The sequence below is a fragment of the Anas acuta genome, chromosome 2 (genome assembly GCF_963932015.1).
Source record: "Anas acuta chromosome 2, bAnaAcu1.1, whole genome shotgun sequence".
Taxonomy (NCBI): Eukaryota; Metazoa; Chordata; class Aves; order Anseriformes; family Anatidae; genus Anas; species Anas acuta.
In genome coordinates this window covers 155,501,391-155,529,042 of record NC_088980.1, presented here as the reverse complement: position 1 = coordinate 155,529,042, position 27,652 = coordinate 155,501,391, and the positions used below count along the sequence as shown (strand labels likewise).

Here is a 27,652-nt window from a genome sequence, read left to right as displayed (position 1 = left end):
CTCCTCAGTGTCCCCCTTGGTGTTAGGGCCAAGCTAAGGACATCCAAATCTTTTGTATGAGTCCATAGCAGAGAACTTCAGAGCATTTTCCACATGAAGCAGCATCACGTTTTCCAACGCTGGTGGAAAGCATGCTGCCTGATGAGTGTGATTTTTGCTTACATTTCCCTTTATCACTTATTTCGCTCAAACTTCAACAGGAGGAAATAAAAACCTCCTAAGCTTGCATGCCAGGAGCAACTTCACAACATTAGACATGATGCAGCTCCTTTCATTCCCTTCCTCTTCCCTTTCTATTTTAAACTCTTTTCCTTGAGGAAAGGAGCCTTGTCCCAACACTCTTGGCCAATCCTTTCTACGCTGGTATTTCTTGAAGCCTTTTGGCCAGTTTCTACACGAGCAGGGGTGACGAGGATAAATGAGGTATGTGAAATGGAAATGGGTCTGAAGAGCAGAAGAGCCTTCTTGCAACACGAGAGCCTGAGGACTGGCATGAACAATGGAAAACCAGACAGTCCATGGAGAGGAGGACCGCGGGATGCTGTATGAGGGCTCTTTCTGGTCTCTGTAGGCATTTGTGTCTGTGCACCCAACACTTCTTGCATCTCTTCCATTGCCGTTTCTCTGTCCTCCCCACAAAAAGCTGCTGCTTTGTCTTTGCTCTTTGCCTCATCTTTTTTTTTCTGCTTTTTCATTTTTACTTCAATCACTGTGGAAAAATCCTTTGATGTGAATTTAGCGTTTTGTTCTAGAGCATGTCCTTCACTCTTGGAACAGCAGCCAAAAATGAACATTTTCTCTCCCCTGAGGTCAATCCTCTCTACAACTACCTGAAAGGAAAATGTGGGGAGCTGGTGCTCAGCCTCTTCTCACAAGTGACTAGTGGTAGGACTATAGGGAACGGCCTTGAGTTGCACCAGGGGAGGTTCAGGTTGGAAATGAGGAGACATTTCTTCTCAGAAAGAGCAGTCAGGCATTGGGACGGGTTGCCCAGGGAGGTGGTGGAGTCACCATCCCTGGGGGTGTTCAAGGAAAGGTTGGACGTGGTGCTTTGGGACATGGTTTATTGGGTGATATTGGTGGTAGGGTGACAGTTGGACTAGATGATCTCGAAGGTCTTTTTCAATCTTAATGAATCTGTGATTCTATGATTTCCCAATGCCAAAGGCACGTGGCTCTTTTTACAGATCGTGGCCTTCAGGAAAGAGTTGCTCTCTTGGATAGCTGAGGTCAGTGCTATGAGACATCTTTGAGAGGGGAATTGAAGCCTTCCAATGGGTCACTTCGTCCTGGGGAAGGAGCAGGGTTCCTGACAGATGAGTTGTGTCTTAAGGTAAGCTGTGAAAAGCTTAAGCCATGGGGTTTGAGTGCAGCTGAAGCCCCTTGTCTTTTATCCTTATCGGTAGAGGTGAATTGAGGATGTGGGGTGGATGGTTTGACCCCATGGCGTGCAGCTTGCTCCCTGCCGGCACTTTTCTCCTTGTAGGAGTTTCACAGCATAGAAAGGGAGTTTGGCTACCAGGTAATTTTCTGCTGAAAGGTTTTTCCCAGCAAAAGCTGGTGTTACAGCTTGAGTTAAATCTTTCAGATGAGCAAAGATGCAGGAAATCTGTGACCATGTTTTATGTTGCAGAGACACACATAGCTCACAGTGGTGCACTGGGGATATTTGCATTGAACCCGAGGTGCTGAGTTCTGCAGCCTCATTTAGTGCTGTAAGCAGAAAGATTGAATGCTTGTCTTGTTTTTTCTCTTCTCCCTTTTTATCGGAGTTGCTTCAACTATTGTCTCTTCCTTTCTGCAACTCTTGACTTATTTTGGGTTTGCTACAAAATTCAGATCATGGAGGCAATTGACTTCACCTGGCTGCAGAAAAGCCATTAGGAGCTTCAAATTAGTGTGAAATAATTAATAGGCAAGGAAGATTAACGTGGGGAACATGGGCAGTTTTCATTAGCATTATGCACAAGGATGTTCCTGTATATACCTTTGCCAAGCGTGTTGTCCTGCACCTCCAGCTGTCCCCTTCGGACATTAATTATATCCAGATCAGTAGAGGCAAAACCCAATAAGCCTGCTCAGGCTTTGCAGAGGAACCAAAAAACATTTCTGCTCTCCAGCTCAATCAGATACCTTCTCTGCAAGAACTGCTTTCAATGGTGTTTGAAGCAAATGGCTGCTTGTCCAAGAGCCTGAGAGCCCCAAGGATGCCCACATGCAGCAGCAGCAGCATTTTCTTCCTCCAGAGCAGGACGGGGGAAGCAAACCAAGAGCAAGGAGCCCCCTGCTTATATTCTGGTCCGAGCACCAACCTGATCACCTACCTCCATCCCTCTGGTTCTCATGCTTAGTATCCCCTGGAGGTGATGATTTAGGTACTGGTTGAGGATTGTAATTGCATTGGAATGTGGAATTTTGTGGTCTCTAGAATAAGAGTCGCAAAAATGTCTGAGGCTTGCAAGGGTATTTGAGATGTATGTCTCCTTTGTTTCTTATTTTTTCTTTTTTGTTTTGTTTTGTTTTGTTTTGTTCAGCCCAAAGTGCAAGAGGTATCACAGGGGTCAGGCTGCAAGCTGCACAGAGCAGGTAATCCCAATGGCACAGCACATCCAGAGGCAAATTTGGTTCAGTCTCACTGCTTTTGCCCAGAGAAGCAATCTCTGTGATAAACTGTGCCCCAAACAGCTCCAGAGTTTGTCTTGGCAAAGGCTGGTCCAAAACAGAGCTGGGGAGCCAGCTAACACTAAAATACAATCTTTCTCCCCAACTCTCTCTTATTTGCTGGTGTGTATGTTCTCCCAGTGTTTATTTTGGACTAGTTTCCTACAAAATAGTAGGAATATTTCAGAAATGCCATCGTTGGCTGCTGCTTCTTTAGCAGCTGAAATAAATGCATCAGTTTGTCACTGTTTGCTAGGTGGGGAGGAGGTGGAGTTGGTAGCACAGGAAATTGTCTTGTCCTGTCCCTCGCCAAGGGGATTCTGCTGGAAAAGCAAATGAGGAAAACACTGGGAAGTTATAAAAGTGGTTTTGGCAATTAAGGAAACAGAGGAGAAGCAATTTGGATGCGGGATTCTGTAACATTTCCACTGCAAGCTCCTCATGGCTTTCAGGACCCACGGTGTAATTAAAAGTCACCTTTCCCCAATTGTGGTGCCGACCTCTATTAGCGTCAGGGCATGGAAAGTATTTACTGCGTATCAGCAACCTCGTGCTCCTTCTCAGGGAATCGTAATATTTTAGCAGTCCCTTTATGCAGTCGAAGACATTTAATTTTTTATTAGACACAAATGTGCCTCACATTCACTTTCTTTCACAGCCTTGATATGTCTTCACTTAGCTTGGCAGTACAGATGCATTTTTGCTTTGCTTTCTGCTGCTGTTTTTAAATTGTTTTGCTTGTCTGCTTGGACTGCTGAATCCTCCATGAATAGTTACAACATTTCTGCTCGACGTGTGGAAGCTCGAAATTGCAGCAGCAGTGTAAAACAACATCCCTGCTACTATTTTCTTATCTTTCCTGAAAAAAAAAAAAAGAAAAAAAAAAAAAAGAAAAAGAAAAACAGAGCTGGCACCATATTCCAACACGAAATAAAAGTCCAGGTGCAGGGAAATACAGAAGATCTGGTAAGCCAGATTCTGTGCAGTTTTGTTAGACAAGCAATTCTCTGAGCATTACATTTTCAAAGTGTTTGGAAATTCTGGCCAAAGTTTGCATCCATTATTTTATTTTAATTATTTATTTTTAATTTAGTTCATGTTTGTTTGTCATTTGGAGGTGAGGTGTGTCTCTCTGCTGGATATTTATGGATTGAGACTTTAAGCCTTGGAAGGCGAAGTTCTTCACCTCTTGGTCCTCATGCATCCAGCCAAAATAAATATCATCCTGCTGAGGCTTAAAATGTTTAATATTTCCACGTCCTTAGAATATGATCCTCATGCATTGTCCAGTCCTATTTTGCCTCTCTTCCATTAGGGAAATGTGGTAGAGGATGAGCAAATTGGTCTCTCCGTGGCCATGCAGGGGAAATGGGGTGAATCCTGCTCTGCCAGATCAGCCCCTGAATTTCTGGGCGGTTGGGGCAGGCTAATTTTGGGGGGTGCTTAGTGTAATTCTGTGCCTCGCTGGGTGCTTGAAACTGGGGATTTGGAGGAATTTACAACCCTGACTTGGTTGCATGGTGGCTCATCTGGAGCTCCAATCAGCAACATGGAAAAAAGCACATAAACTATTTTTTCTCCCCCCAAAAAGAACCCATCCAAAGAACCTCTATCACAAAACTCATGGATCACTACACAAAACTGGAAATGCCACCCTGAAACCTTGTCCTGGCCACCACGTGCCCGTCCTCCCCTATTACTAACCCAGAAATTTAAATTTTGTTGAAAAATTCAAGCAAAGCCTCCTGAAAGCAGGGTCAGTGCAGCCTGTAAAGATCTAAAACCTTTTCCTGTGCTGCTTTTTTCCCAGTGATTTAATGAAAGCTGGATCTTGTTAGTAACAAGTGAAATTCCTGGGGGACAGACAAGCCCAAGCTAATTTCTTGTTCTGTAGCCCGATACATGAAGCAGTGGAGAGGAGTGTCTGGGACAACTGATTTAGGAGGAAGTGTGGAAGGAGAAGAGTGGGAAAATCTCTGGCAACGAGACCCTGTGCACTTTGATTAAACACCATTTAATGCCCTGGGTTTGTGTCAACCTGACAGACCGAGCCAGGACTTTATTTATGGCTGGGACAAGGCTGAATTGTCTCGTACAAGGATTGCTGTGGGTGAGGTGGGTGAGAAGCAGTGGGAAACCCCCTGGATGCCCAGATTGAACATGAGGCTTGTCCTGAAGTCTTGGGGGACGTCCTCAGGGCCACCCTAAGCAGGGCATCGGGAGGGCTTTTCGTTCAGATTGAGATTTGTGGGGTTTTGCCTTGCCCCATCCTTGGCTTTCTGCTCTTCCAAACGCAGGCTGGGAGTGCAGTGTTTTAACAGCATAGAGGAATTTGGGTAGGGGATGCAGAATATGTTGTGATTGCAGTCTGCTGACTTGAAAACATGAATAACAGCTCCTGTCTGAGTGTCTGTACTGCTGCAGCTCCGTGCTGTAACTATTTCAATGTCAGGGGGACAAACCCTACGGTGCTTTGGCCTTGGCCAAGGTTGCAGGTAGAGCAGTTTCTAGGAAACCCACAAAAGCTGACCCAGGTGGGAGGCAGAATGGGGCAAAACCTGGGAAAATCTGCACAGCTGCTGCCGTAATGCTGGCGCTAAAGGGGAAATGAGTCTGTCTCTGGGGACTGTTGCCAACCAAAACCCTAACCCTTGTTGAAGGTTTATTTAAGCGACGTGTCCTTTCTCTGTGGTACAGCCCAGTCCAACCTTGCATCTCTCCTTCTCTGGGGATGAAGTTGCAGTTTCTCATTCATTTGCAGCTCTGGCATGCCCACTTGGTAAATGAGCAGAGATCGTTTCTATTCCAATTGCCGATAATTCCTGCAGAGGCTGCCTCGATCCGTGTAAACCTTATCTGCTGTATCTCAGTGTCACCTTTGCTGCCTGATGGAAACGGGGATGCAGTGGGTATCTGCCTGTGATCAGTGATCACACGCTGTGTAAGGCTACATCCGACCCCCTAGCTGGCCTAAATTTCCAATGAGGAGGAGCCCACAGCAATGAATTAATGGTTAATAAGTGTTTTAACGAAAGAGAGCATGCAGGAGTTTCGATTCAGTGCTTTGTTACATCTTTCAGCTGAGTAGGGAACACTTCGGGCTGCTGTGGGTTTGCACAGCACTGCTGGGACAGGACAGGGACCTTCACCAATTCTCTTCTTCCTGAAGCAACACCGCAGTGAGCAAATATTATTTTGCTTTCCAGGAGAAAATCCTGGAAATCCTTTGTAGGTGTTGGTGTTGCCCATTTTCTCCGTGGAGTATGACAGCACATCACCGTTGCTGCAACCTGTGTGTATACAAAATATAGCATTTTGGTGACAGCTCTATCGTAAAGGTGCTCAGCTGGGTGTCCAAATTCGGAGGCTCTTCTGGGAGGGGAGCCCCCCTTCAAAGTGATGGTAGTCTCCACTATTAACAGGTCTCTCCCTTTTTGTCTTTGCAGCCACCCAGATTGATCCCAGCGAACTGCAGGAACTATTTCAGGAGACTTCAGCCAACGTCTTCCGAATTAACTCCAATGGTGCGTATAATGAAAGGTTTCCTAGTCGATTGTGTGCTGTCCTGCTGATGACTCCTGTGCGTGTACGCGGCGTATGACAGCTCCTGTTGTCAGGGAGCAAATATTAATGCAGTTTTCTTGCTGCTGCATCTCACGAGCACCAGCACATGTCCAATACACAGTTCTTTATAAGATGTAAAAATATTCCACCATATGTTGCATTAAGCAGGCACAGATATATTCCGATTCTTACTGAGACCACATCCTTTTCTATTTTTAATTGTGTCATCTGTTACAATGGGGAGTTAGAGCGCAGAAAGGTGGAACAAGCCAGACTCATTTTCTAATGTGTTGCAGCACTACTGTGTTCAGAGCCTGTCACACGAGCCTGCAAAACATCCATCTCCCTTATAAAAACACCAGCACCAAAACTCTTCTGTTATTCTTCACTCTGTAGATGGAGCAACGATGCTATTCCTGCTCGTGTCTCCCTGGACACTGGAGGTGCAGAATGCTTCCCTCCTTTGGAGGTGTGCTCTGGCTCATCAGCGCCTTGTTGGGGTGGGATCTAGAGCCGTATTTTGCAGGTAGCTATAAAGGAACATTGCTGAATAGCTGTTAATGCCATAACATCGCAGTTCTAAAATACACCACTGCCAGACAAGGATTTAAATTCATGATGTTGTGAATTACCTGGCCAGCTTCTCCATGTGGTCTGATCTGTGTCTAAGGGGATCTGGTGAGACATTGCACTGGGCTGGGTGTAAAGCAAGGATCTCAGGGCCTCCTGTTTGTTGTAATTCTCCCCATGTGTCCTGGGGAAAGGTCCCTGTCTTTCTAACAAGGAATCCTTGCTTGAAGAAGGATGGGAAGCAGATCTGAAATGCAGTCATCTTTTGTCTATCAGGATTCTTGCATGCTGCAGAGCAGTCATGCCTCCATCTGCCAGGCAAATTCAAGCGCAGAGATTTCTATGACTACAAGGAATGGATAAGTTTGAGTTTGCTTTTGACAATCGTCTTCACCTTGGGTCAGAGCTTGAGGACCTCCTGCAACACAGATGTTACTGCTCTCCTGTATCCCAGAGGGTGAAGTTGAAGGCCAGAAACCAGGTGGCCCCGTGAAGGTATTCAGGTGCTCAGTTGGCTGTAAAATCATAAGAAAAATAATTCTTGACACCTTCTCTTATGTGTTTGGATGGAATAATCCCGTGCAAGAGGACAGGATGGGTGCTGTCTTGCTATAAAGCTGTTATGAAGAAAAGTCCTGGGAGTAGTGGTGAACCACAAGTTGAACAGGAATTAACAGTGATCCTGCTCTTGTCTGTAATTACCCAATATGAGACTGTAGAGAAGGTGAAGCCAGAACTATCGGATGTTCGTGGTGGAAGGACCAGAGGCAATGTGCACAATCTGAAATATATGACATTCAATATGATGGAAACAGTTCTGGCCACCTGGCTCAAATGGGAGCCCAGAGAGGCTGTGGGATCTCTATCCTTTGAGATATTCAGAGCTGGAAAAAGATCTTGCTTTCAAGTGGACTTTCTTTGAGCAAAACGTTAGATTAGAGACCTCCGGAGATCCCCTTCAACCTCCACGAGTCTATGATTCTTCAGTGGTTTGTCAAAGTCTCACATATAAGATGATTCTGAATGGGACAAAAACAAAATGGGAAATGGACACTTCATGTTCCCTTTTTTCTTTTTCTTTTTTTTTTTTTTTTAGTGGTTGTTATTTTTAAGAAGAGTAACTGATTGATACACTGAACAAGCAGTAGATTAAAACACGTTATTTATAGCCTTCTGGAAAACTGCTCGGGTAGAAGTTTGGCAACATTCTTCAAAGAGCACAAGTTGAGAAATTCAGCCATTGCAAGTCACCTTGGGGTTTCACTTATATGTATCCTCTGTAATGCTGGAGAGCACTGATGGGACTTGGGATGAAGTAGAATGATGTCCTGCAGAAGTGACCTCCCCAGGGCTGAGCAGAGGGGAAGCATCACCTCCCTCGACCTTGTAATGCAGCCCAAGATACCATTGGGCTTCTTTGCCAGAAGGCCACATTGCTGCTTGATGTTCTACTCTGTGTCTACCAGGTCTCAGAGGTCTTTTTACCCGAGCTTTTCCTTGGGAAACCTCCAGTGTTGTGACCTGGACTTGAGGCTGCTGTGGCAGCTTGAAGCTCCCAGCTGTGCTTACTGGTACTCGGCTTATGGATAGGGTATGACCATTTTATTACATACAGAAACACCTTAATTAGCACCAGTCTTTCTTCTTCCAGCGCTACGTGCTACCTGGACACAATGGCAATGTTGAATGGCAGCGGTACTTCAGCTGCTGGCTATTTCAGGGCTCAGCATGAAATTTTGCAACCTGCTTGAGGCTACGAGTGCTATTAATACTCCAGCTAACCAGGTTAGGCATGTCCGTGCTGCAATTCCTCCCCTAGTGGAGTTTGCGCTGAGAAGCCTTTAAGATGAGCGGTGCATCCTTTCTTGAAATGCCACGATCCAATTTACATTTGTATTCTTTTTAATAATTGCATTTGTCCCCTCAATTCTGTTTTGAGCACTTTCTGGTGGTCTTTGCTTCTCCTTTTAAGACGGTACAGAGTGCACGAAGACGCGCTTTCTGTTAGAGGTGCCTGCACCAAGTGCTCTCCGAAGCAGGTAATGACAGCACCTATACTTATACTATTCTGCAAAATTGGAGAGGGTACAGAGAAGAGCTAAGAAAACTGTTTGAAGTCTGCGAATCACACTTTAAAATGCATGCCATCCGAACTTCTGTTTGAGACGTTTGAGAGGACTCGATCGTGGTCTGTAAGTACCTCTGTGGGAAGAAAGACTTCAAATAGATTGCGTAGGGCTCATTAATCTAACATCCTCACACATAATGAGATCAGGAGATAGGAGTCAAAGCTAGACAAATTCAATCTTTCTGTATGAGGATAACTAGCCATTAGAACTGCTTATTGAAGGGACGTGATGGATTTGGTGCGACTTCAAACCTTTAAATCAAGATTCAGATGCCTTTTTGTAAGAGATACTGGAGTCCAGCTACAATCTACAGCCTCAGGGTAGGAGTGATGGGGCAAAATTTTATGGTAGGAAATCAGACTGGATAATCAGAATTGCTCTCTCTGGCCTTTAAAATCTATGAATCTATGAATTTATAATGTTTTTTAAAGTGCTTTTAGGTTAAGAAAATGCCCATAAGATACTATGCTGTTGTTGCTCTGTTCACCGCCCAGATTATTTCAGTCTGCTGAAGTCAGTTTGCTTCAACTTGTGTGTGGCTTCTTCATAAGCTGGCTGTGCTGCTCAAATTTTTGCAAAGCCAATCCACCCTAGATGGAGAACTTTGTAGGTTTATAAAACGGGAAAGGATGCCCAAGATCCCTCCAGCCTTGCACAGCTGTACCATATGGTCTCTTCAGCCAGCCCAGCAAACTCCGTGTCCGAGCTTGTAGCAAAAGTCAGAGCTGTGTGTGCACCACCATGCAAGGGGCTGATCAAGGAGCAGGTGGCAGCATTGCAGATGCTCACCAGATGATGCTTGGTGCTCCTGTTGCTCCGGGCATGGTGTGTTGAATGCCCTTCTGGGTTGCATAAATCCAGTTACAGCTCCCTTTTTCCTTCTTTTCCTGCCTTACCCCAGCCTCCTAGAGGCTTCCCAAGTCCTCCACTGCATTTGGAGACCAAAACAGGCACCAGAAATGCTCCTCTCCCCTTTGAGATGCTAAAGGTGCCATGAGCTCCCCGTGCTATGCCTCTGTTGTTTGAATTTCCAAAATGCAAGGTTGTGGGCAGCTGCATTTTTTCTATCTTTGAAGAATGAGTATTCTTAATGAAACAAGAAATCAACTCTATGCTGGGATTTTAAATCACCGCTGATTTTTGTTTGGTGTCACTACAAAAATAGTACATGCTGCATGTCTTGTTCCTTCTTGCTCTCCTAACTTTTTGCTGAAGCCTAAGTCTTTGGGGTGATTTAAATTCATATTTGGCGGTTGAGGACTTGGCTCCTGACCAAGGGGAATCTCTGCGGCTCTGAGGTAATCTTGGCAGATCTCACATATAAATGCCTCCCGCTCCCCTTTTCTGCTGTGGATATGGAAATCTTCCTTTTGTGTTGAATAAAAGCCATAGCCAGGATCGTTGGTTCTGTTTATGTGCCACTGGATCATTCTTCTGCCAGTTCATGAGCTTAGGGACTTTTTTTAACCCATCTCTTAAAAAAGTGTCAAGGGGTAGAGGGAACTTTTACCTATTCTTTGCATCTGCTTTCTGTCTCTAGCTCTTTGGGGACTGTCTCTGTTGAGCATAGGGAAGTTTGATAAGGATTTGGTTTCTTTGAGTTTAACGTTTCCTTCTTTAGTTGAGTTTAACGTTTCCTTCTTTAGTTGATTTTTCCACTTGGGTGGGAAAAAACACACACACACACACACAAAAAGCAGCTCAGGTACTAGGTGAGTTTGACTGGTTGATGGCTTTTTTTCTACTCATTTTTATGAAGGTTTTGCATTTCTGTCAGAGCATGGCTTTTAGCTGCCTCTCAGTAAATGCCTTATAAATAAGTAAAATAAATAACACTCGTAAACGGAGCTAGGTTGGCGCATCGTGTCTAAAGGGCTGATCGCTGGAGGATATACTGCAGGAATCAGACCTGTTCTGGCCAGATGGAGAACCTGAGTGCTCCAATGGGTCTCTTCCCTCTCTAATTCCTGTTACTTGCTCATTAATGACTCCCCGTGACAGGCTGGTGCCAGGCGCAGTCCCATTACCCTGATCTGAGAGGCTGAGCAAAGGATTTTTCAGCATCCCCCAGGTGTGATAAAGTCTCCGTTGCCATCTAGGGATGGTTTCTCATCCCCCATTGATTTTAAGGATTGCGATGGCGTAGACAAGTGGTGCCAAACTTTCAGTTTATGTAAATCAGTGCAGATCCAACAGCAGTGATCTCTGTGGATGCCTCATCTTGGAAGACTAGCATATGCCTTTTTAATGTTAAGTGTACAAGGATTTTTAAGTAAGATGTCTGTTTTAGCACCAGCTTCACAGCATCACTCCATCATAACTTGACATTTTGCTTCTTTGATAGCTCGAATGGTCAGAACTGGTAAACTGGGGGGACTTTCCACAACAAGAGCCATGCAGATTTCAGTAGAGCTCTTCTTATCCAAAGCAAGGTAGGCCTGTCCCAAAATACAAAAGAGCTCAGTCCCCTGAGGTCCAGCTCAAGTTTGCGTCTCAGTTGTGCTATTTCCCATGTAAAAGCCATATCAAATGCCAACATCTTGTGTGTTCCACAGCACATATCTTGTCCTATAGGGATAGCTTACCTTTATGTATATGTGTTAATATATTACACTGGAGTTAAAATATTAGATCAAATTTTAGGATGGGGACTTAAACCTGAGTCATTTTCTCACCTCACCAATGAGTGCTTTGTTCCTCTTTTGCAATCCTGCCTCAGATTTTTCTGCGTGCAAGTTTTGAACATTTTAGTGCAAAAAGAAAACTGCTTCCTCCTCCATTCTTCTCCGAAGCAGGCAGCAGCAAAGGTCCATACTGCTCTTGCAAAGAAGCACCCGCCTATCAGATCTGTCTTCCCTCAAGCCTGTGTTCATTTCTAGGAAGAGCTGGAAGAGAGTCCTTCACTTTGGATAGCCTTGGTTTTGCAGCTCAGGTTAGAAGGGTGCCTGGATGCTGTAGCTGCTCTTCTCCCTCCTTGAGCTGCACACATGACGTTAACGTGTTCCTAGAAATTCAACGTACAAAGTGCTTCTGCTACCTTAACTCACTCTCTGTTCTCCAAGGACATTCGAGCAAGCATCGTGCTCTGCAGCGCCCTGAAGAGCTGCTGGGCCTGGAAGTATTTTTAGTATTGTCTTAGAAATGGACAATTTCCATGGGAGATTGAGTTGTTAGGATTGAGGAGCAGAATGAGAGAGTATCATATCTGTGAGATCTTTGCAGGATCAATGCTGTTAAACTAGAGAAGCAAATGGCTATTAGTGAAAACTCTCAATTTATTCCTTAAAACATCGTGCATCCAGCAAAGGATAATAATTATGAGCTCAAGTGTAGACAGTTCCTTAAGGCTTTATCTTACTGAGCTGCCAAGCTCTGTACTGAGATCTGCTGTTAAGATCTAGCAGCGTAGTAAGCAAGGTGAAAATATGTGGTGGTATTCAAGCTTCTTTGAATACCATGTCCAAGCACATTAAGTTGTTTTTATCTCTTTTTGTGGCTTTTTGTGTCAACTCACAGAAGCCCAGAAGAAAAGAGGGGATTCAGTTTTGTCTGTCAATGGAAAAAAATAGTTGAGTGATTTGTTCAAAGCTGTAGACCGAGACCAAGACTTTAATCATTAAAACAGGATATCTTAAATTTCAACTGGAATAGCTGAGATATGTTTCTAATATATATATTTTTTTCCTTCCTTAAATATTGAAGTGTAGCTGATAACTGGTCATCAGTTTTTTTTTTACAGCTGGAAGCCTCCTGAGAAAACCCCACATGTAAATAGAAATAATCTCATTCATTTAGCATCTTTCATTACTGAAGGTCTTGAAGTGTTTTGCATACCTGACATGCTAAGTCCAAACGTAATGATCTTCTGTTAATCTGAGAATGAATATGTGGCAGTGAATACACACAAACCTGTATGTATTTCTTAAATATGAAGTTATTTTGTATTGCGAAACAAACCATGTTTCCAGCTTAGGATCACTTAGGGTAGAACATTCTTCTCTCTTGATGGAAAAGCCCAAGAAGCTCTCCAGCTCAAGCACATGAGATAATCATAGTAAAATACCACACTTCATCTGAGCTTAAAGAAAAGATTTTGACTGTTAAAGTCTTGAACAATGAGTTAGAAGATACTAGAATGGCTGATAAAGTTCAGGCTCTTAATGTCCATTTGGAGCAATTCACAGCTATGCTGTCATGTCCTGTCATGCCACAGCATCTGTGGAATCTCCATTGCTGCATCCTAGGGACCCAATTTATCCATTTTGGGGTAGCGGGCATTGCCTGATGGCCCCTTTGTGTCACAAGGTACCTGTTTAAACACTACTTCATTATGTTGTTTTGAAAGGAAACAAATTAAAAGACAAACAAATGAAAATCCATTATTTTTTATTTGAAAAGGTGTGCTGCTTGTTTATCTTTCTTTCTCTGCTGTTGACAGTGACCTCTCTGGAAAGAAGCCTTCGATCCCTGGGGACCTCAAACGATACTCAAGAGCTGCAGGATGGACTGTGAGTCTCTTTTGAATTGCTACAGATCTCTCTTTGTCCCAGCCTTTTCATTTTTCTCACCTTTTTTCCTGTCCTTTTTTATAGCTGGACACTTTTTTTGTCAGGCTTACTTCATTTTGCTCCTTTCTGTTGGTGATTAATGATGGTAAGACATGTATTGATCCTATAAAGTTTCGCTTGTGCTGGTTTCAGGTGGTGGAGAATGGTAGGTAGATAACAGAAAATGATAGCCTACGGTGAAAGACCCTTTTTTGTGGTTGTGTATGTGTTGTTTATTTTATTGTTTTTTGATGTGAAGCCAGACTTGGATGCTTGTGTAGCTCTTTTCCTTCCTTCCTTCCTTCCTTCCTTCCTTCCTTCCTTCCTTCCTTCCTTCCTTCCTTCCTTCCTTCCTTCCTTCCTTCCTTCCTTCCTTCCTTCCTTCCTTCCAGCAAGAAGATATTTTATAGGCAGAAAAGTGTGCTGTGGTATTGAAACTTGCATCACAGCATCACACGGTACAGCACAGAGAAGATGAAACTTCAGTTTCACTTGCAATAGATACAGTTCATTAAACTCTCTTCTGGATATGTGTATACACAAACACGCACAGTTAGTTTTCATTGTATGCATGCTAATTAGAGAATTAAAATGGCTTTTCCAAATGTAGCACAATTTATTAAAGCTGCTTCCCTTCATGCAGCCTGCATACAAAAATCAAGTAGTTAGGATGTGGTTCTGGTTTTGTATATAGGATTGCATTTCCTAGTGAGGTTCAGCTGTGAACGGAAGGGAGAATTTGGTTTCTATTTCTTTATATTGGCATTATTCTCCTTAGAAGTGCCTGATGTGCTTGAGTTGCCTTCTCGACGCAGTATAATCTCTCAGACTGGTTTGCAGTCTCTTCCCTCTCTCCATTCCACTGCTTTCATCTGTGCCTCAGATCTGCCCTAATTCACATATACACTGTTTTGCAAACTGGAGGATTAAAAATAGTAATAGTAATAATAGTCAGAAGATTTGGATCTAATTTTAGGAGATTGGAGAGGATGTAAGAGTAAAGAGTCAGCCTGTGGAGATCAATGTAATCAGGAAAGATGTTTACATGTACAAAATTATTTGTAGCATAAACTGCCCTTGTAACTAATGGAGATCTTTTACCAAGGATAGCTTTCGATCACCCAGAGCATCTATTGTGCTTATGCTCCTAAACTACTTCTTTTTTATTTAAGAATCAATTCCTTGGCTCCTCAGAGCGCTTCAAAAACATGGCTAGATAATTTTCTTCTTTCCTGAGCAGTTACATAAATAGATCCATAAGGCACTAATTGCAACGATTATTTTGGATCTTGGAATTATCATTAATTGTCCAGGTAGCTAAATGCAGCATATTTTTATTTTAACCATGCTTCCTTGTCCCCGTCATCAGCCCTAGAATTCCTCCAGCTCTCTGCTTCCACTATCCTGATCTATCCCCTTTCCCCAGGCTTTATAGAAGGTTTCTCTTGATTTCTCCTATTTTCCTTGTTGCATCTCCAGACCGAACAGTTGCAGGGTGCCCAGCAGAGGAGGACCAGCAGCTGTCTTCCCCTCCATCATCCCATTGTTTTCTCCTGTCTTAAGACTGGTGTGTCCTTCACAGTGACCCCATTTCGCCGCCAGATGTGTGCGAGCAGCCTTGAATGCTCTGCGTGCATCTCTGCCCATCTCTCATGAGAGCTGCACCAGCAAAAAGCAGCGCGCCATGAATCATGAGAGCCGGCAGGGCTGCGTATATCTCTAAGATCAGGAACAAGCAGAGGGTCAGCTCTTCAGGTGAGACTTTTGGGGCAGCATTTTCCGCTTCCCCAGCTGCAAATCATGGCTTAAACTCTTGCTCCTTTGCCACTCGACCCCTTTCCTTCAGAGGCTGATGCATGCTTCTCCTTGAACATCCTCTAACTTGGAAGACGGATTGAGAGCAACGAGTGAACATTTGGTAGGTTTATAGCCTCGGCTATTAGAAAAATGATAGTGTTTGTGGATATCTAAATAATAAAATCACCACACCTTCTCTTTCATACTAACTAGGTGACTTATTTATCACTCTGCTAAAGGGAGGTTGTCAGGCAGGCGAGGGGAGTCAGAATATTTGAGATCAGGGGTTCATGGTGAGAAATGGTCCTGCCACGAAGGACGTTTAGTATCCATAGTCTGTGCACTGCAATAGTGTTTGCTTATCTTGCTGCAGGATCCTGCTAAAAACAATACATGAAGCCAAGTTGCCCGACTTTTAAAAAGTCTCCCAGACTTTCCACCTCCTATGCACAGGGCTCATAAGGGCATCAGAGGGACGCTGATTCAGATGAGGGCAGACTTCTCACTGTCAACCTGGGCTCTTCCCTTTGCTGAAATGCCTTCTCTCCCTTTGATAGCCGAGTCATTTGGGATAAGGACTGCACCTGTGGCAAGTGAATTTGGGACGAGTTCATCCCAAACAGAGTGCCAGTTCTAGGCAGTGAGGCAGAAGTGGCTGGTGATGTGTGAGCAGGGTGTGTGTGAGATCCAGCAGTCAGAAACCTTGGTCAGAGCTCATCCCAGAGCCAGCTCTAATACTTGTGTGTGACATGCTTGGAGCTGGAAGGAGAAAATGCAAGGAAAGGGAAATGTAAATGCCCATAAGAAGCTCTAGATGGAGTCGGCTGAATGCAACTGACCCCGGATTAATTGGGAAAGGAGCAGGAGCAAAAGGAAGAAGGATGCATGGAGCTCGGGTGAGGAGCTAGGGCCATTAGGCAATGCTGACAGCTTTTTCCAGTGATACATGGCTGCAAACAACTTGTTAAGTACTGATCCCATGCAAGAAAAATGTATAGATTTTTTTTCCTAACCATTGGTTTAATAATCCAAGCTCCCAAGTCTCCCTCCTTGGTCCCAGGGTGTGGGATTCAGGAGATTCCCTGATATTAGGCACTGACGGTAACTAGCCCTTAATTTGGGCAAAATAAAATGAAGTGCCCGGATAAATCGCTGTCTCAAAGAGACAGTCCACAGGCTGCAGGGAGGATAAAACTTCCCCATCTACCACTGGATATTCTTCCTAGGAAAAATATGAGTTAAGAAAAAACGTAAAAAATAAAGTTGGCTTTTATTATTATTATTACACATATATATATATTTAGAAGAAAAGTTTGCAAGCATCATTTGATTGATATCTTGAAGCTACAGGATTGAGCTGTTAGTGGCAGGATGGGTCTGCGAGTCCCTTTATTACAGGCTGGTTGACCATGACATTGTTGCATACTTTCCAAACCAGGCTTCCTGGAGGGCTTACACACAAATATATCCTCTCATTCAACACTTAGCCTTAGCTTAACTTATCTCAGGGCAAGGTCAATATGATGCTGTATTGAATTACAGTCGTATCCCCCTTTTATAAGTGATGGGATGGAGCCAACAACTCTTCCTGCTGCAGCATTTTTTGTTTCCTTTACCAAGTTTCCTTTGTCACGACCAGGAGAATTTGCCTGTTCGATGAAGAGATGTGAAGAGGATATTTTTGGCACTTTTAGCACTGATGAGTTTTTTGAATGTGTCCATGCTACAAAATGTGTTGATTTATCCTGATTTGAAGAAAAAAAAAAAAAAGGCTTCCACCTCCTTTTCCTGATTGTTTTTTTTCCTTTTTTTTTTTTTTTTTTCCTTTCCAATTTGCAGATGATAGAAATATGCAGATATGTTTTTCTGCAGCTGAGGGAGGACTCAGCTTTACATCTGTACACTGCATGAAAATAAGCCTCCTATTCTTGTAGAAGTGAACTGGCAATAGTCAGTCCTCTCTGTTACAAATCCCTCCCAGTCCCCTGGAAAAATCAGACACCCTGACACTACAAGATTGCTATCAGAGAACCCATAAGGACACAGATCCTCCTGTATTTGTGGCCTGATTAAGAAAATTCCTATGGCCACAGCCTGACTGTCACATCTAAGCAGTATTAGTGGATATATACCCATGAAGCAGTCACTGTCTGCAGAACACTGACAAAGTGCATGCTTTTTGATGTATAATACTTTAATGATTTTATTAGGGCTATGCAGCAGAACTGATTACGGTGCAGTACTGCAAAGGAGATTCAAAGTATTTGCTGAACAGGAAGCTCAGTTTGAGATCCGAGCTGCTCAGGGGTGAGACAAGGGCAATGGGCCTGAAAGGGGCAAAAAGTGCAGCTTTTGGATCACTGATTGTACCTGCCTTTTGGCCAAATAGTGACCTCAGGAGGCACCTGTTTTCCCCAGGAATGCAAATTAAGCCAAAATTCATGTATGGTTTGCCATATTCTTTGCTGGGAGTAGAGGAATTACATCTTCCTCTCCATTCCTCAGTAAGTTTGCCACATCACTGAGAGAATTTGCAGGGGTAAATAAAAGCATTTAATCAGTTTATCTCATCATTACACGTTTGTGAAATCAAGCGATGCCTCCGGGGAACCACTGCCCCTGTGATGTATGCAGGGTGCTTGTTTGGGTTGCTTTCGGGAAGAGAAGTGCCTCTGTGCCAGCCTGAAGCCTGTCTGAGCAACAAGAATTAATTAAAGAATGACAATGAGCACTTCAGTCCACTCCAGCTCACTCAGCAGTGTTTTGCTGGATTTATGAAAGTGTTTTGAAAACACTTTGGCATTCGGGACGTGGTTCTTAAGTCTGTGGTGTATTGGATTCAGCTGTGGCTGTTGATGACATCTTCATGTCACCTTCATTATGGATAAGGCACCTGCAGGTAGGTGTCTACGTGGGCTTGGCCAAGGGCATCTGTCAAGATTCAGGTCATCGCAGTAAGAGGAAGGACCCTTGAGGCTACTGAGATGCTCCAGGGTGTCTGAGACACGCGTGGGACTGGCAGGTTTAGCATAGGACTTGCTGTTCATTTGCTTTTGAAATAACATCCGTGGGCCTGGTGGAACCCTAGGACATCTCAAGTGACACCAGGTGTCCCCCTGAACCAAATGGGAGAACCACCACTGCTAGTTCACCTTTTGGATGATTGATTAAGAGAGTTCAGATTCATCCCACCTAATTGATATTATAGGAAGAAGCATCCCTGGCTTTTCTGGGGAGCTGTGGGGTCATTTGTACCTCAGGGGGACTGAAATGCCCTTCGGACATGCCCAGCTTTCTTTGTGTGTACTCCAGGGAGGCTGAATGGTTGTCCTCATCAGTAGGAGCCTCACTGTCCTCCAGAGGAGGCAGATGTATCCACACCCCTTGGGTTTTCTGAATTGTCTTAAAACACTAAAGGTTTGTTTCTCAGTTCATTTTATCATTTATGCTTATTGTTTCTTTCTTCTTTCTTACCCATACGTTTGGTAAGTTGGAGGTATAGCTTAAAAATAATAAAAGGTTTCAAAAAAAAAAAAATCCACCAAGCTTCTGTTAAGAAGGTTTTAATTCCTGTGGAATGCAGATTCACTTAGAGCAGAAAGATATCTTAAAGACATAATTTACTGAAAGAAGATTTTTTTAAAGTAAATCAGACAGAAGCTTTTAAGTGTCAGCATGTTTAATTAAGGGTAGGATTTAATAATATTTTATATGGTTTTGTTATTCTGCTTGTATAAGCTTAAAAAAAAAAGAGATTTCCATAAATATTTTGAAATGTCGTTTTGATTCTGTTAATATGTTAAACCCTTCAAAGTAATACCTTCCCTGTTCAACTCAAAGCAGTCGGATTAACTTTATCTATCCTCCATTTATCGCTGTTGGCATCAATTTCTGACATGAAAACCTTCTAGGTTTGGCAGTAAAAATGGGTTGCCAGATTGCAAAATTTGCATTTAACTGTATAATACACATGCTGTATTAATAGTTGTATTTATGTGACAGATCTCACCCTTAAGAATCCCAAAGCTCCTGATATGACATCTCTGTGATAAACTGCAAAAGCTGGTGACAAACTGCAGAACTCTCCAATGATGATAAATTCATCTCCTTTTGACCACCTTCTCTGCTTAGAGAGGTCCTTCGCATGCCTGAGCAGCTTCTAATGGTCACTACAAATCAATCTGTCAGAGAAAAGTTTTCCTTTTCAGTGTTTTCCTCTCCAATTGTCCTTGCCAGAGGTCTGAGATGGGCAGAAATCCTAGCCAAAGCAGTATCTTCCCGTGTCAAGATATCAGCCTTTGGAAATAAGCTGTGAATTTTAGGCCATGAAGTGATGAAGCGATGTTTAGTTATTTGTGGCAAGTAGTGAGTGCTCCAGGTGGTATAAGCAAGAGAACAGGGAACAAAAGCATGTAGAGAATAACCAAACCTCTGCTCTTGAAGGTCTTCTGCTGCTGTTACTTGTCATGTTGACTTTTTGTCTCACGTCTTGGCTTGTGATTTTTGATCTCTCCTTGGTGTCATGGTCAGTCATGGAGATGAGACCATGGGGGCCTGGTCACTGTTGGTGCCTCCACAGGTAAAACTGGCTGAATGACAGGACCCAGAGGGTGCTGGTCAGTGGTGGGAAGTCTAGTTGGAGGCTTGTAATGAGCAGAGTACCCCAGTGGTCAATTCTGGGCATTTAACATCTTCATTAACCATCAGAGTGTACCCTCAGTAAAGGAGTGGCTGACACACCAGAAGGCCATGCTGCCATCTAGATGGACCTCAACAGGATGGAGGTGGGCTGGCAAGAACCTTGTGAAGTTCAACAGGGAGAAATGTGGGGTCTTTCACCTGGGGAGAAGAAACCCCAGGCATCAAGACATGCTGGAGGCCACCCAGGACCATGTGGGCCCAGAGGTCCCTTCCAACCTCAACCAGTCTGTGACCCAGTACCCAGTGAAAACTGGGTTGCACGGCAGCCCCAGCCTTCCCACATATCTTTGCTCCCACATCATTTGCAGAATTGCCCTTCAGCTTTAGATCCAGTTGGTTGAAGACCTGGGATGCCAGATCTGGGAGCTGATGAACAGGACAAATTGGGTACACAGAGTGAGCACAGGCCCATGCACACTCAAGGAAATAGGGTCTGCAATAACGTCCCAGGGTCTTCATGCTGTTTAGATCATAGGTCTTGGTAAATGCAGCGATGCCTTTTATATCCTGCCAGTGACAAGATGCTGTAAAAATCAGTGTTCTCCCCTCCCCCCAAAAACCCTTTTGATTCAGTGCCTAAGGAGAAAAGAAAAGAGCACACCCCCATTTTGGAAGCCAAGCACATTGTCAAGCAAGTTCTGTACTCGTAGCAAGAAAATTCGACACTAGCAGAAGCAAAGCTGGATATTGCTGTGTGTAAAAATACTGTCGTGCTTGATCTTTTTATAAATTTATTCTAAGATGCTTATCTGGAAAATGCTGAATTCACAGTGATGTTATTTGTGTTTGTGGGTGACAGCAGAAGGAATAAATAAATAGAATAAAACTCTCCCTCTTTTTTCAGCACTTAGACCACCATGCTAATAGCGGTACTTTTGGTAATTTTGAAGAAGCATTTCTGAGCTTATTCAACACAAAAATATGCAGATCTTCCCTCCTATTATTAGCCAAAATGCTTCTTCTAAATTTTGATTTTATTTTGCTTTCTATTCTCATATTAGAAACGAAATGTGCCATTTGAATAGATTAAATATTGGCATTTTGAGTCAACAGTTTGAAATCCACCCCCCAAAAAAATTATATATTAAACTTAAAATATTTTGCCTCTTTCTTCTCTCAGAGTTAGAGATAGAGAAAGACAAGTTTTCCTTCTGCGCAGCTTGCAGAGGGCAAATAATTTGTTATTTGGGTTGAAATATCCACAGGCGGAAAGTTTATCTTATGACACGAGATCCTGGTTGGAGTGACTTGCCTCTGGATTCGTTAGCATAAGTTTTGTAAACTTTCAGAGACCAAAATAAGAATCCTGAGGCAGAGAGCAGGGCTGGCTGCATGTTTACGGTAAGTTTTTATGCCTTTAGTTACACATTCAGCAGTGCAGCTCATATTGATTGACTGGGGGACCTGTGGGATGAAGTTCGTTTAATAATTCATGTATGCAGGCACGGAGTGTGCCATTGTTAGGGCTGAGCATCCAGCTTGCCGCAGAGTCCTTCAGGGGTCTGGCACACTAATCCAAACATGCTAATGTTTAGTGAAATACTTCTATTGGCTTTGTGTAAGGTCTCATTTATTCCCCAAGTCTTATGCTAGCCGTAAAGCCAGGAGCGGCGATCCTGTCAGCGGGAATGACGTTTGTTGTGATCCGTGGCTTTGGCTGATCTTTCAGTCGTACTTCTGGAGGCTATCTGTTGAAGCAATTAGCATCCTCGAACGTTTGCTGACTTGGGGGGAAAAATGAAAAATATAATCCAATTTTAGAGAAAACTAAGGGGGCCTGCCGAGCCTTTTCTTGCTGGAGAAGTCACTCTGGCTCGCTGACATTACTGCATTTTTTCAGCACAGTGCTCAAATGGCTGAGCCCTTCTATACCATGCTTATGCCAAGGCCATGATAAACCTTCTGCACAGAGATGTTCATCTTCCCACCACCTGAGGCACCACCAGGGGTTAATCAGATCCTTGGGCAATGTGTGTGGACAAAAGATGTTTTAACTGAGTAAGAAGATGGTTTTCAGCAAGAAACACTTCCACAGAGTGCTAACGTGAGATGGAGGAATTCCCATTGGATTACTGGGTTTTAATCTTCTGGCCCTAACTTGTTTTCTTTTTTTTTAGGGAAAAAAAATTCTTCACTGCAAGGGTTGTGAAGTACTGGAACAGGCTGCCCAGGGAAGTAGTTGAGTCACCATCCCTGGAGGTCTTCAGAAAGCATGGAGATGGAGAGCTTAGGAACATGGATTAATGGTGGACTTGGCAGTACTAGGTTAAATGTTGAAGCAGATGATTCTAAAGGTCTTTTCCAACCTAAACGATTCTGTGATTCTATGATTCTGTAAGTAGAACTATGTAAACCAGATGAGGATCTTCTTTGGGAAAATGTTTTGGAGGCAGAGAAGTGAATAATGTCAGATAAAAACCACAAAGAAAAGAGTAGAGAACCTGTGGCTGACTTAAAGAAATTATAATTTTAGTATAGATTTTACTGGTTGCTGGTAATGTTACAGTTTCGGGAATTTACTGTGTGGCTTAGGAGATTTATTCCAGAAAATGCTTGTGATCAGTCGTGGATCCACAGCCTCATCTTGACTAACCATGATGAAGGTCAAGTGTCTGACAAACGTGCATTTTATGTTGACGAAAGACAATCCTCAGAGGGATTATATGTGCTTACCAGAACATTTTATATCACTGTCTCCTTATATTCTCTCTCCCAGTGTTCACAAAACGCAGACACAATTTGTACATGAAGAGCTTGCCTCTTCGCGTCCTGTGATCTTCATGCATTCACTCTTGCAGAATCATGAATAAGTAATGTCATGCTTCTTTCCTAGATTGCAGTGTCACACAACAGGAATCCTCCTTCTGGATTTACAACGATGAAGGAAACAAATCTTAGTTCCCCAGTACACGTCCATAGGGGTTAAACTGGCAGTGGAGGAATTTAAGAGTTATTTTTTTAATAGCAATACAGTAAATAAGTGCAGAAGGTTAAAACTGTACAGCTGGCCCCCTACACTGCACAACAGCAAACAGTTAATAAAGTTTGAGTGTTTGAGTACCAGGAGTGCTGTGGACTTGGTCCCATGGCAACAACCACCTTAGGAAAGGTGCAGACAAAGAGAGCAAACTTGTACAAGCATTCAAAAGGTAAAGCATTCAGTAAGGCTTTTGTTTCAGCTGCATTTTTTCTTTTCTTTCTCAGGCTGCAAGAAATGTTAACCCCGTGTACCAAAGGCTGGTCTAACACCCTGTTTGTTTATTGTCTTGGAAATGTGTTTATTGTGTTAAAAATGAAAAGATCCTCCTTTTTTGGAGAGATCTCTTGCCTTGAGAGGGGGTGGTTGTGGCTGGAGTCTAGTGTTGCTTCTTGGAGGAAAATCCTAGGGTGGAGGGGAAGTGCAAGCATAACTTGGAAAGGAGTAGCAGCTTTTGTTTCTGGTGCTGACCCCTAAGAGGTGCAAAATGGAAAACCCTGGAGATGGCCAAAAATAGCATGTAGCTGATCAGGGCTGTCTTTTAAGCTTGTATTTAACTTCTGGATGCCTTTTACAGAGTAGATTTATGCAGGACTTCAGAGGAAGCTGGTTGGGATGGTTGAATAAAGATGTAAAAGGAATGGGTCGAGGCAGGTTACCAAAATTTTGATCCCCACAAATGGTGCTGCAGGACGGGGAGAGGTAAGGTGGTGTTTCTTGCTCAGGTGAACCTTCACTAGGGGAAGGAAGGAGATGAGAGCAGAAACAAGTTTTGATCTGCAGATGACAGTGCAAGCTCAGCTGGTCAAGAAGTTGGGGTTGTGTGGTAGAGAGCAGTGCTGATGTGGGCTGGGCAGTGTTAAAAGTATTGTCTGTAGATGGAGTCCCAAGAACTGGAAGAGCTTCACGGAATCAGTGCTTTGAGAGCTTCCTGCTTCTGTTCAGGATTACAGCTCTTTTCCCATGTGAAGCTTTAAGTGCACTTGTTTCTTTTCAATATAATTACCCAGTAGCAAAGTTTGATGCCTGACATCTTTGTTGTGGCTTTATGGTACTGCACATGATTGCAGTCGTGTTATACTACGGCAAGGTTAGAGATAAAACCATCTCAGCTGGTTAAACTGGTGGTGATGGGTCATTTCTGCACGTGGACCATTTAACTAAGCTAGCAGATTGCAGATTGCAAAGGGATTTAATAGGGGTTATTATTAGCTGCTGAGGCATTCAGGTAAGGTGGGCAAAACAGCTGAGTTATTTGCCAAAAAGCAGGTTACAGCAGCAAGTTGACAGGAGCTTTAGATTATAGTGTTGATAAAGCCCCTCAACCTTTCCTGCTTGATTCGCAACTGGAGAAGAACGAAAATCCAGCTATGTCACATTGTCTGAAGAACAGAAATGAAAGAAAGTAAGATTATTGAATTGCTGAGCATGGCAAATTCCCCCAAGCCCTGCAGAATAATGTATTTTAGCCATGCTGTACAGTTTATAAAGGTCAGTTTGCACTTCAATTACAAATCTAGGTTTAGAGCTTTTAAAGGACACAGGGAAAAAAAATAGTGATTTTTTTTTCTTTTGTGATTACCTCTTGAAATGCTGATAATATTTCAGAATCATTTGTAAAAGATTCGCAGTACTATAGCAACAGGCATTTTAAAAGCCTCCGTTGAAATGCTGAAAATCTAGCTCCTAGTTTTATTTCTCCATTTTGCAGATGGACAAAATAAGCCCTGTGAATTTTTAAGGTTTTTCAGAGAATTAATCAAAAGTTGGGAAGCAATCTTGTGTGGAAGATTCAGTTGAATAGCAAACCAGGTTTAATTAAAAAGAACCCACAATTTTTCTCTCTTTTTTTCCCCCATCCTTTTTACTAGCATCCTGGCTGTTAATCTTCTTTATTGAATATGATTTCACTCAGTTGGGAGCGCAGGGTCTTTACGTCCTGGTTAAATTTAGAGTTGACTGGGATGACAAGAGAAAAAGGTTTCAGGCAAGGAGGAAATGACCAGAAAAAGGAATAACCTTTTTCCCCTGTATAGATATGATTGGAATAGGACAAGTGTTAGTTTTAAATAGGTGTGTAGATGCCTGTGCCTTTTACCTTACCACGGATGGCAGCCATCCCATACCTCTGTAAATATCTCTTCTTGTTCTTGGCTATGCCTGAGTGACCGCATCACTAACAAGCCATAAAGAGAGCAAGCTGGGTCACGGGGTAAAGGTTACTACGCTACAGGACCAGACCACGCTAATTATGGCACTGAGAAGTGATTTTGAGTGGGTCCGGTTAAATTATTGCATTTCTCAGGCTTGCAGAGGGAGATTTTTTCCTCTAGCACCAGCTGAGGAAAGCTCCCTCCCTTGACATAAGTGCTGCAGTCTACTTTATGTGTGTCTTGGTTCAACCAATTATACCTGAGAGATGGACAATTAAAAAAGCATCTGTTTTTACAGCGAGAGCAGCCTGCCTCTGGCATTTTAGTTACCATAGTGGTTTTCTACATAGAGGAGGAAGATAAGGGAGGGAAAATGGGGTTGGAAGGAAACAAAAAAAAAAAAAAAAAAAGAAGAAAATGTTGAATATGCTGTAATAAAAAAACTATCAGCTGCACATGTACCTTCTGAACTGCCAGGCTTGCTGGATCCTTTCATGGAGATGATGGGCTTCAGGACCACTGTGATTTTCCCTGCTTTGCCTTTTAGGAAATGTCGTATGGCTCATTACTGAAAGAGGAGAGAGAAGCCAAGAGGTGTAGGACAAAATTTGCCATGTGTTTTCAAGTATCCAAGCCACTGCTGGGGACTGGTACCTGAAACAGCTCAATGCCATGGTCTGAAAGTCAACTCTGAGCAAAACCCTGTGGCCAAATCCACGTTTTTAAATAGCACAGCTCTTCCTGCTGTGGTTTCTTCTGTATAAACAGTCATGGGATTTGGGGTACACCTGGTTAACGTCACCTTCCCAAGCAGGAGTTTCCATGCACTCCAAGCTGGGAGAATTTGGGAGATGAGGTATAATGCCACCACCTGGTAATCCCAGCCATAGCCATATAACCATGGCCACTCCATGCCAAGTCAGTGCTGCAGGTCTGTGTCAGATATGTGCTCTTTGCACATATCTGTCTTATCTGCAGCCTAGGTAATGTCAACTGTATTTCACCCTCATTTTTATGAAGCCACTGGGGCTCCATTTCTTTCTGCTCAAGCAGCATAAACAACGAGCATTAGTTTAACATTTAATTACAATTGCGTTCCAATAATATACCTATATATAAATTGTGCATGTAAGTGTACATTTATATAGTATCTATGCACAGTGTGTAGACACCCATACATAATGATGTAAAATATCAAAGCTATATAAAGCTAGAGATAATATAAAGCTATAATCTTTTTGTGTTGTGTTTTCAGTGTCTTGTGTGTTGAGGTGAGGTCATACAGACATATGAAATGGTGCTGGGAAGGAGATAAGATGAAAGACATTTGGGATTTGGGGCTTACATTAAGCTATGTCCCTCTTCATCAGCAGTGGTTTAAGGGACACAGATTTGCAGCCAATGGAGCTGTTAAAGTACCTGATCCTGTTCCAGTAGTTTCTGCCACTGCTGACAAGGTTTCCTTCTGCTCCATCCTGCAACAAACTGGTAATATATATGAGGATAAGTACAGAGCTCTCTTTATGTGGATAGCCATGATATATGGTCCTAGGTTCATACACCTCCTCTTCCATTTCAAATATGTAAAAATTATAAAATATTAAATATACCAGGATTGGAATCTTCTCTCATCTAAGACTGCTGACCCTCTTTTCTCTCTGTTGTTTAGAAATGAAATGAGTATGCACAGTGCTCTTCTCACACTTGTCAACTGGCAAGATGATGGATAAAGAGAAGAAAAGAAGTGCTCATGCTTGTCAGTGATGCTTATATACCACTAAAAGCAAAACACATTATATTTGCTTGTGAAGATATTCCTTAATCCAGCTGCTAGATCACAGAGTGATTGTGCAGCTCTTAGAAAGCTAGAGCACCTCTTATTGAAGTCGTCCTGATTCTCTTTTTTTTTGCAGAAAGTACATTTTCCCCAGTCTGGTCAGAGCAATTTTACCAATCCACCCATCCAAAAAAAACACAAATAAACCCAGATATGCACCTGCTTCCCTCGCTGTATTCAGCGGGGGCTGCGGGATGGGGAGGGCTGGAGAGAGCTGGTTTATGCATGAGCTGCCGTGCCTGCTCAGCAGAAGGAGGTTGTTCTTGCATAGATGGGTAGGGTGACTGAAAACTGCACCTTGGTGGCCTGCCTTGCTAATCTCTTCCCTCAGTATTTCGCAGTACTCACAGTGAACGACAAGTACCCCCGAGCAAAGTAATTTATTGCTGTGTAATTGCATGGAGCGGCGAGTGTGCTTCTTTTGTATCGAGGTTTGAGGCACACGGGGGATTTTTGTCTTAGACTGCATACAAATTGATTTTTTTTTTTCTAGATTTGGGGTGGGGAATATGGTCAAGTTGAAGATACAAGTCTCTGTTGGCTAACTTACTTTTTCTAAGGCACTGAGAGAGTGGTTAGCATTGATTAGGGGCAGAGAAAAAAACAATGGAAATAAAGACATGGCCCAGAGAGCCTGTCCTCTCTTGTTTAATACAGGATGCTCTGAATGTTTCACCAGATTTGATGCTTTTACATGTTTGTTAGTATCTTAGTAG

General features: G+C 43.1%; 1 protein-coding gene across 3 annotated transcripts in view; it reads left to right on the top strand.

The window, feature by feature from the left end:
- Window positions 1–27,652, top strand: part of TSNARE1 (t-SNARE domain containing 1) — a 454,966-nt gene that overhangs the window by 142,708 nt on the left and 284,606 nt on the right. For all 3 annotated transcript variants that reach the window (XM_068672755.1, XM_068672754.1, XM_068672756.1), the window contains 2 exons: window positions 6,108–6,185; window positions 13,363–13,432. In XM_068672755.1, coding sequence (XP_068528856.1) covers window positions 6,108–6,185; window positions 13,363–13,432 — 148 coding nt within the window. The remainder of the gene's footprint in view (window positions 1–6,107; window positions 6,186–13,362; window positions 13,433–27,652) is intronic.